The 10,152-nt window shown below is 36.8% G+C and overlaps 1 protein-coding gene across 5 annotated transcripts in view; it reads right to left on the bottom strand.

Annotated features, from left to right (window-relative positions):
* Positions 1-741: 741 nt before the first annotated feature.
* Positions 742-10,152, bottom strand: part of mtf2 (metal response element binding transcription factor 2) — a 34,766-nt gene continuing 25,355 nt past the window's right edge. For 3 of the 5 annotated variants that reach the window (XM_078408236.1, XM_078408233.1, XM_078408237.1), the window contains 7 exons: positions 9,922-10,045; positions 8,090-8,157; positions 7,216-7,398; positions 6,150-6,261; positions 4,805-4,896; positions 2,295-2,402; positions 742-1,693 (listed from right to left, as the gene is read on the bottom strand). In XM_078408236.1, the coding sequence (XP_078264362.1) occupies positions 1,345-1,693; positions 2,295-2,402; positions 4,805-4,896; positions 6,150-6,261; positions 7,216-7,398; positions 8,090-8,157; positions 9,922-10,045 (1,036 nt within the window). In that variant the 3' untranslated portion in view covers positions 742-1,344. Of the gene's footprint in view, positions 1,694-2,294; positions 2,403-2,594; positions 3,101-4,804; positions 4,897-6,149; positions 6,262-7,215; positions 7,399-8,089; positions 8,158-9,921; positions 10,046-10,152 lie in introns of those variants that run through there. The other 2 variants (XM_078408235.1, XM_078408238.1) reach the window with 2 other exon arrangements.

Genomic DNA, 10,152 nt, shown 5'->3' with positions numbered 1-10,152 from the left:
TGAATGAGCCAAAACCCCATGACTTCTGGTGGAGCCAGAGGCTAACATATATTAGTAAAGGCTAACCTTTGCCCACAAAGTTATAAAAATTGAGAATTAATCGTTTGCCTTGAGAAACAACCACATGAAAATTATCACACCTTACCTCCCTGCCTACACAAAATTTGTGAATATTGTTAATATTTTTTGAACATTAATATACTTTTAACCTAGGCTGCACTATATTCCTTGCTCCAAATCTGCATCAATTCATCACTTCTTCAAAAGCACCTTTCACATTCACAAATGACCTTAAAGCAGAATCCATTAGAACACCATAGATAATACCCATGCCAGCTCAAGTCACAAGTTCATAATGCAGATTAAAACAGCATTTGCTCTTCATTCTGAGCAGGTTAAATTTTTAGAACTGCCAATTTGAGGGTGTATCACCAAATATCACCAAGAACCCCTATATTACCATGGGAAAGAACTTCCTATACATCTCAATAACAGACTCAAAATGTACTGGAAAATTGTCCGCGCCCACCGTAGCCATGTAGCACGGTTTTTACAAGACATATGGAAACAAATGAAGTTTTCTTTATAGAATAGGTGGAAAAAAGAGAAAATAATTGAAGAGGGGAAAAGAATAGAATGCGATGCGAATAAACAAGGTTCAAAGTAAATGCTATGAATATACTTACTCATTTTTGCTCAACACGTAGATTTAATATTTTATTCTTTGGCTAAACATGCCCATTTCAAATCTTAAAAACAAATAGAAATAACGGATTTGCTTACACTAGCATCATTTAAAAAATTGCCAGTTTAAAAACAATCCACGGTAACATTTCAGAAATTCCAGAGGTATCAATGTGATCATCAAGATACAGCAAGTTGCCAGGTACAGTACTGCTACATCAAAAGGCAATACTCTATTCACCCTGTGGATTCAATACACTTAAAAAATCTCCCAACATCTAACAGTACTACAGACAATATTAAAAAGCTACATTACTTCATTTTGGTACAGACCAACCTACAGATTAATGAATCCCTGCAAGCATAGTTTAAATACACAGTTGTAAGCAGTAGCACCAAAATTCTTAGATCAAGCCTGAGTGGAAAAGTCACTAAAATATTGCAAATGGTTCCTGAAAATGTTGATAATTATGGCTAATTAACATTTACACTCAATTACCCACTCCCAGGGGTTAAACCTCAGTTGCATAGGAATAAAGTTTACTAGAAATACAAAGGAGAGACTCAGAATAACCTTTCGGTTTATCTGAAACTCATCTGTAAAGGTTCAAGTGTTCACAAGATGAAACAAACTTTAGAAACAAACTTGATTACAAAGAATCAAGATGCAGTTATTCCTTCCCATTCCACCAGGTATTGAACTTTGCCATCCAGAGTCACTCGACGAGCTAAGATTCGATACTTTTCGCCGCAGGCAAGTCTACCAGCAGCACCAAAATAGTTGGTGATTGAGGACTTTAAATGATTCAGGTGCATATCCCGATCTTCAATGATTTCGGTATCAAGTCCGTCATACTGGCAATCATCCTTTTCATCAGCATCATTCCCACTTTCTGACGTCTGCGTCCGAAAGGTTCTTGCAGAAGTGCGGCCACGTCTTTTTTTCAAGCGTTGCAAAGTCAATGGCCAAGATCTACCAGTGCGAGTTCTCCTTCTTGGACCAGAAAGACTAAAAAATGTTAAAATAGTCAAAAACATCAATTTGTTTAAAAAGAACAAGCATTTAAAACTGCAACATTACTTGCAATATTAACAATACCAGAGGGCATCAACGCAAGTAATCTGAAGATTCCGTACCACTTTAGTAAACATTTCCTCGGTAACTACATTTTAGTGGAGAAGTTAGGTTCAAGGAGGAGACCATGGCTAAGATAGGAGACCATGGCGAAGCTCAATGCCATCGACAACTGATCAATGCAATTTTGATCAAAAGCAACTTTAATTGAAAAGTGGGACTGACTAAATCTTAATATTACAAATGCCTTTGTTTTCAGGTTGCATGGAATGTCACAAAACACAGAAGTCCATGAAATCAGTGTTTCTATGACTAAAAACTATAGCACAATCCCACTTCCACCCCACCTCAAAACGAATATTACTGATGTTAATAAATAGTACAGTTTTAGAGATCAATTCAACTCAAATTTATTGTGGGCAAAAAGTCCTATTCCTGTGCTGTAAAGTACTCTTCTAAATCCTAATCTCATCTATTGGTTTCTTTTGATTAGGCAGAGTAATCCAACATCTTTATTTAGGAATATATTACTCACCTGGACTGTCGAGACAGACTAGTCGAGGTAGTTTCGGTGGTACTAGCTGCACCAGTGGATTCTACATCAGAGGTATTAGAAGACTGTGCCGTTTGCTCAACAAGTCTCCTGTCATAAAATACATTTTAGATAATTTCATTAATTAATTAATGCAATGTAATTAAGCAAAACTAGAATCTTAAATTTAAAAAGCAATTAGGGACCTAGTTTCAAACTGACTAAGGAAGCTTGGGAAATTAAGACATGGTTGTAGTTAAGAAAAGGGAAATGTTTGGAAAAATTCTGATTCATAAATGCATATTCAATTAGAGAAATTAGGGAAAATATTAGATACCAAGCAGTGGCTGAATAGGCAGTATTCTTGATTTAAAATCATACGGTTTTAAGTTTGTTCTACCCAGGAGATAACAGATTGATATTTAAATGTTATTCTAAAAGAATGTGGTTCGGTCTTGGATGTAGAATTTGGATCAGGTCTGAAGGTAGTTTGGGCCACACAACAGTAATTCAGAGAAGCGAAGAAATTAACCATCTTGGGCAAATTTCATCTGAAATAAACAATAGGAAACCAAATCACCTGATCACAATTATACTGCTGATTGTAGGAACTTGCTGTATTCAAGATGGTTGCATTGATCAAGTTTGTTTCTTAAATTAAACGATAATCCAGGATTGATATTAAAAAAACAGTAGGTTGTTGGGCTCAAAATGGCTGCAGAGCAAATGTTTTCTTGAAACAAAACATAACTGTTCAAGAATGCAGAGAGTGGAGGTAAGCAAAGTGGTGAAGATGCAGTGGGAGAAACCTGTGAAATTAATTAGCAAATTACTTTTTTATGATGTGCAGGCAATTCAGGGTACACAACATTTATATTTTGAGGCATCTAATGCAATACTTGCATTTAGACAAGATTGAGTCTCAATTAATTAGGATTAATGCAAACATGGATTAAGGGGTGGGGGGAGAAGAATCACATCTGGAGCGGTATAATGCAACCAATGGAGCATTACAGATATTTATTGTTAATATCGATGACAATGGCATATATTCAAATTTGCTGATAATAATCTTGTCATAAATTAAGCAAAGCTGAAAAGGACAGTAAAGAAAAGTAATAACAAGAAACTGTAGATGCTGGTTTACCAAAGACAAAATGCTGGAGTAACTCAGCGGGTCAGGCAGCATCTCTCGAGAACATGGATGGGCAACATGGAAGGGACTCCTTCAGACTGATTGCGGAGGTGTTGGGTGTAAAAGAAAGCTGGAAGAGAGATGGGGCAGTATAGATCGTAGCCTTTAATAGGTGAACACAGGTGATGGTTTTTTTCTACTAGGCAGATTGTTGGACAAAGGCCAGAGATGGAAAAAAAGGCATGAGCTCAAAAGGATAAAGAGTTGCGAATTGTGAAACTCGAGGATAGAAAAGTTGTGAAGTGTGTAGCCGGTGGAAGGGATGGAGGGGAAAGGGACAAACCAGTGAAAGGTAAAGTAATGTAGACTGGATAAGGAAGTAGATAGAATATGACAAGTGTGAAATTACCCACAAATATGGAATAAAATTAATTAAGGAACTGGTAAATATTGAATTTGAGAGTACTTCTGACCTCTCAGAGCAAGGATATCAATGTATATCAAGCAAGTAGGCTATGATGGAACTTTATTTATCCCAGGAGGAGTTGTACAGTTTGATAGCCACAGGGAAAAAGAATCTCCTGTGGCATATTAATAAAGATGTATATAATTGAGATGAGAGAGCCATTATTAAGGAAATGATCAACGAATTAGACAATTCCTTAATGTTTAAGAGAAGATCCCACTTACTAACAAATTCCCAAAGAACCTAACAGGACAGTAGAAATTTCCTTTGGCTGTAGTGCGTTAGAATAAAAGCAAGTCAACCTTCTAGAACTATCCAGAGTAAAAATATGAAGAAGAACTTGGTCAATCTTTGGAATTCCCTACCCTTCAGGGCCACAGTTTCTCAGTCAAGGTAGTAATATATTTTAGCATTCTACAGGATTGAAGATTTGCGGGAAAAGTAAAATGCCAACTCCATTTTATATTCAGGTTTTTGCTAAAACAAAGAGAAGCACCGTGGCACAACTTTTGAGCTCTTGCCTCAGCCACAAGACATAGTTCGAGCCTAACCTTGGGTACTGTTTGTGTGGAGTTTTCACATTCACCCTGTGACCACGTGCGTTTCCTCCAGGTGCTCTGGTTTCCTCCCAGAACAAAAAAATATGCAGGGTTGTAGGTTAATTGAACTCTTAAATGCCCCGAGAGTGTGGGTGGTGAATGCAAAAGTGGGAAAAGTGTGAACAGATAATCAGTGGTCAACATGGACTCTATGAGCCAAAGGGGCCCATTTCCATGCTGTACCCCTATACTTACCATCACATTTTTTTTAAAAGGTCACTGATAAAAATCCACAAAAACCATGGTAAATTCAGTTCAAAATAATTTTTGGCATTATTTCAAAAAGTTATTTCGCACAGAACTTTTAAAATACCTTTTGGGACCAGGAAGATCCAAGGCAAGTGAATCCAACATTGCAGATTGGTCCTGAAAATCACAGTGGCTTTGGTTACTTTTCTCACTTTCCTGGAAGTGAAGAAACAGTGCTGGATCAAAATGGCTATTAAACAACTGGATACGGTGCATCCCTATCTGCTCTTCACTAACGCACACCTCATTGAACTGCAAATGCACCTTCCACTATTCCATGAACAGTCCTTTGCAGTCATTAATACCATTAAGCTGTTGATTGGAATCAAATTCAATGAGCTATAATGAGCTACGGCAGTTCCCCAAATGTTTAGTCTGCATAGCTATATTTAGCAAGAAAAGTTTCAGCATTACAACTTTACTCCAATTTTTCTTTTCTAGGATTCCAGTTGTACATCGTTTACCTGATCCCGTTCACTACATAAACTTGCCTTAAGTTACCATCCAGAGGAATTACTCTTAATTTTAAAGCTTTATAATTCTTTGTACACCAAAATAGTATGTAGCAGGCCAGGTTTCAATGATTGAAGGTATGGTATGACCATAACTTTTACATTCAAAGTCTATATCTTTGTAGCATTAATGTACAACCCACATGATTTTATATGCTTTTCAAAGTAACCATTCAACTATTATAAGGCAATGTTATGTAATTTCAAAATAAAAATTTCCATTCAACATTTCCAGCTGCAACTGGTTTAGAAATGTAGGCATTATAATATGCCAGTTAACCAGAAATGGATAAGCAATAAGCTTCAACTGGTTTAAAGTGCAGCTTTCAATTATTTCATACTTACTACAAGACAGTTCTATATACACAGATGTTGATGAATATTAGTCCCAAACTATTTTTAAGAAATGGAAGGTAGACACAAAACGCTGGAGTAACTCAGCGGGTCAGGCAGCATCTCGGGAGAGAGGGAATGGGTGACGTTTCGGGTCGAGACCCTTCTTCGGACTATTTTTAAGAAATTTTCAAACCTAATCTTTAAATCAGTTTTTAACAAAATCAGAGATAACTTTATCATAGTCGGAAAGATTGCCATTACAGAACTAAATTGTATAGATCGCTTCTAAATATCACATCTTTGTACTAATCTTAAACAAAATTTCTCAGACTACCTATTCCTAATCTGTATTCGCTGAGGCTAGCTAGAAATGCACAAGCAGAGATCAATCAGTTCAACGATTGTGAAGCCCCACAATCAAAATAATCTCAACTCAAGTATTCATAAAAGACTTGCATGTGATGTCACTTTACTAAAGTGGTTTCCATATCTGCAATTACATCTAGCAGTTTGGATACATGTATCAAATTAGTGAGAAACATTAAGGACAAACATTCTTACCACAGTTGCTGGGTTAGAAAATCTCTTGACTTTCTTCAATTTTGTATATTGTTCAGAAGGTTCAACTGAAGACTTTTTGTTGCCTTTTTTCTCTAGGCCATTATTTAATGGACTAATGAGAGAAAATACCTTGAGTAGTTAACATGAAAAAAATCAATGTATTTGCAACACCCAAGTTCTTCCGAGAAGGCAAGCACAGCTGATCCAATAAGAAAGCAAAACTACTGATGTGATAAGTCTCCCAACAGATTTTCAGAAGCGATAATCTATTTCTGAATTATTGCCAATACCACCTTTCATTTAGATTACAATTAGAAAAGCTCCAAAGACAAAAAGGATTTTTAGAAAATGTTTGAAACCTACTGAGATTAAGGTCCCAAGTGATCACAAAAAGAGAGTTTGGACACATTTCTTATGAAAATGCTGTTCACCTAAATTTCTTGCATTGTTTTCCCAAAAAAAATTTCCAGACTTTAATTTTACTTCCCTCTTGCGTCTCTCAAGATTTCTTGTTTTACGTTCCAATGTTCAGAAACAATTGCAGTCAGTGATTTTCTTTGCTATAATTATTAATGAGCAAGCATTTCAGGACCTGCTTAAGGCATCCAAAGATCGACCATTCACCCAAATAGTTACCATTCTCTCATTCTGAGAGCTACCATAATTAGGCAATTGCCACAATCTATTTGATAGTGTATCTGAAAACATTGGTGAAGCTGTGCAGGGACCAATACCTTAAATTGTGAGAGAATGGGCTGGCAAGGGTGCAGAATGTCAACTAAAAAGTTTTTTAAACATTTTTTTAAACACGTCTTATCACTATTAACGTCATGTAGTGTAAATTTACGGCATGCTCCACCAAGCAAATATACATTTTAAAAAATCTGGATTGAGTTTCATGAAAACAAAACAATTCTTAAAAACTGAGCAGAGTCAGTCTTTTTGTTTCACAGACATTATTCATGTGTATCAGAATGATCTCAATTAATACCAAGTTCCCAAAGACAGAGAAGACAGTTTTTTTTTTAAAGGATCACAGGATGGTAATTATAGAGAAGTGTTTTACCTTTTTGCAGCTGCAGGTAAGGGTGCAGATTTACTGGATTTCCTCCCTTTAATTTTAAATTCATGAGAAACCTCCTCAGTACTTTCCTCAGTCTTCATTGCACCATTTGGAGGAATGGGAGGAACCCGAATTCGCAATCCAAACAAATGTTTCTTCTTCTTGATTTCTTTTCCAGACATAAACCTAAATATATTATGGGCAGAGGAAACATAAAATATGTTTGCGCTGAATTGTAAAGCATCCATCCTCTTGGTGCATAAGATATTGTGCGACATTTGTCTGTGGGGACCCCAATACACTTCCACGAGAAATGAGATGAGTAAAGAGAACAACACAGATGCTTGCGTTGGCAAGAATTAATAAGAATTTCCTAATCAGAAAGTGCCATTGAGGCATATAAATTCTACCCAGCCACCATTTTATTCCATCTCAACCAAGCCCAATTTCATTTTTCAAGGATGCTTCTAAAGATTAGAATTTGTTTGCGATTTGATATTTCAAAAAAATTCCACTCACAGCTTCTAATAAATTACAGCATTAAACTATCAGTCCAAATGGTGCAAACTCATCCAGAAATAGTTTGCATAATTTACTCTCTCATTTGCCTGCGACTTGATTTATTGCAAATTGGTTTTTTTCCAAATGTTGTTGTAGACTTTGCAGAAACACCCAGAATGCTGATATAAAACAAAGTAGTGTTATTGACTAGTGTGTCATAAACAGGGATAACAAACAACTGAACAAATTCCTATTCTGGCAGCTTTTTAAAATGCAGGGTAAAAACAGAAATTTAACAAATTAACAAGTTTCTCATCCCTGTTCCCCCAAACATAGGTAATGCTATTAATGTAGGAGGAGACACATCTGCACTTACATGCACGTGTTCTCATTTAGGGCTTCAAGAATATAGTCGTATCGGTCAGATTTTAGGGTATCTGTAAGCTGCAAATAAAGAAAACAGAAACTCAAAATTCTCTCATGTTTTACTTTCACAACCCATCAAAACAGTTACCAAATTAAATGTATTATGTATATTAACATGTTGATTAATGACCATTTTCCAATATGTACCTTGAGGTTTTGCTCTTAAACCAAACACTTCCTCCATTTCTTAACATAGTCTTTAACGATTCATTTAACAATACTGCATTGTTAAGGAGTTCAAGGATCATGGAGTATAAGTGCATTGTTCCCTGAAAGCGGCATCACAGGAAATAGGGTGGTGAAAGTTTTTTACAATTCGGCATTCATCAGTCAGGGACTTGAGTATAGAATGTGGAACAGTCACAGTTGTACAAGGCATTGGTGAGGTCTCTTTAAGAGTGTTGTATTTCATTTTGATCACCGTGCTATAGGATAGATGGAAACTAGAAGGTACGAATTAAAGGTGAGAGGGGAAAATTTAATAGGAAAAATCAGAGGATGGTGGGTATATAGAACGAGCTGCCAGAGGAAGTAGTTGAGGCAGGTACAATAATGAAATTTGAAAAACATTTGGCTAGGTACGTGGATAGAAAAGATTATGAGGGGTACCAGCCAAGCACAGGTAAATGGACTAGCCGAGATTGGGCATCTTAGTCGGCAAAGACAAGTAGGGCTCAAGGATCCGTTTCCATGCTGTATGATTTTATGTAGTAGATGATTCATAAAATTCAATACAACCTTAGTACAATTAAATGAATCAAGTAAATCTCAACACAATACAAAGTTAGATTTGAATGAGTGTTATTTCTAAAGTGTTGGTGTTGAATAGATTTTAAAACAAAAGACAGCACTGAAATTTGAAAAGTTAGGATATCCTGGTGCCTTGCGTAATGATCAACGCCAAAAGGCATCATTATGTGCAGACAAGTGGCACCGACAGTATTGCTGTACCGAGAAACTGTTTCCACCCTCCTAAGCAACAAATGTTGGACTTATTACTATACATAAATCTCCAGACTGGGTACAGCAATGCAGCTATAAAGGGAGGGGGGAAGGGAATAGCAGTTTCCATCACATCCAGCAGGAGGCAATGAGAGAGACCCTAGGATCCAGAAAGTCCATCGACTCATGAAGCAGCTATTGCTAGGCCCCAAAGGTGGCCCACACGCATTATGTTGGCCATGAGCAGACTTGAGCCCCAAATTTCAGCACTGAACTGCCACATCTCTCATCCTGGCTCAGCCAACATCAGCCCTCAGAGACACTCATCCACCACTAAATGTGCAAGAAGGAACTGCAGATGCTGGTTTAAACCAAAGATAGACACAAAAAGCTGGAGTAACTCAGCGGGGCAGGAAGCATCTCTGAAGAGAAGGAATGGCTAACGTTTCGGGTCGAAACCCTTCTTTAGACAAAGAGTCTCGGCCCGAAACGTCACCCATTCCTCTCCAGAGATGCTACCTGACCCGAGTTACTCCAGCTTTTTGTGTCTATCCACTACTGCATCATGGGCAATTTGTTGCTGTCGGAAGTCACATCAGCTCTCCCACATAGCAAAGACAATACGTGGATCACCTTTTTAAAAAGAACCATGGACATGTACCCAAGATTATTCTGTCAAGACGACCAAGACAGTATAACATTCCATCTTCTGTAGGGTGATGCTAAGCAAGGTACTAGTGCATATTAAAATATTACAGTACAAAGCACAACTAGCATTAATTTTTTTTTAAACAATCACTAATCAATTGAAGTTAATTTTAAACTGTAACTGGGCCTTACCTCACCAGTTTGCAGTCTGTCCCAATTATCATGAATGTAAGTCATCAATTCAAGCTCAGAATCAAAATACTTCTTTTTGTGAATAACACTTAGGTTATAAAGGCTTAAGTGTGCTATGTCAACCCTGAGAAGAAATATTTAATATTAACATCCAAGCACAAGCAATAATTTTTAATAGTTCTGAATATTTATTTAGTTTACATTTGTGTGCTGACTGAAAACAATTACTGC

This window comes from Rhinoraja longicauda, chromosome 11, assembly GCF_053455715.1.
Source record: "Rhinoraja longicauda isolate Sanriku21f chromosome 11, sRhiLon1.1, whole genome shotgun sequence".
NCBI classification, from domain to species: domain Eukaryota; kingdom Metazoa; phylum Chordata; class Chondrichthyes; order Rajiformes; family Arhynchobatidae; genus Rhinoraja; species Rhinoraja longicauda.
Note: the sequence above shows the minus strand (reverse complement) of the source record. Positions and strands in the feature narration are given on the sequence as shown.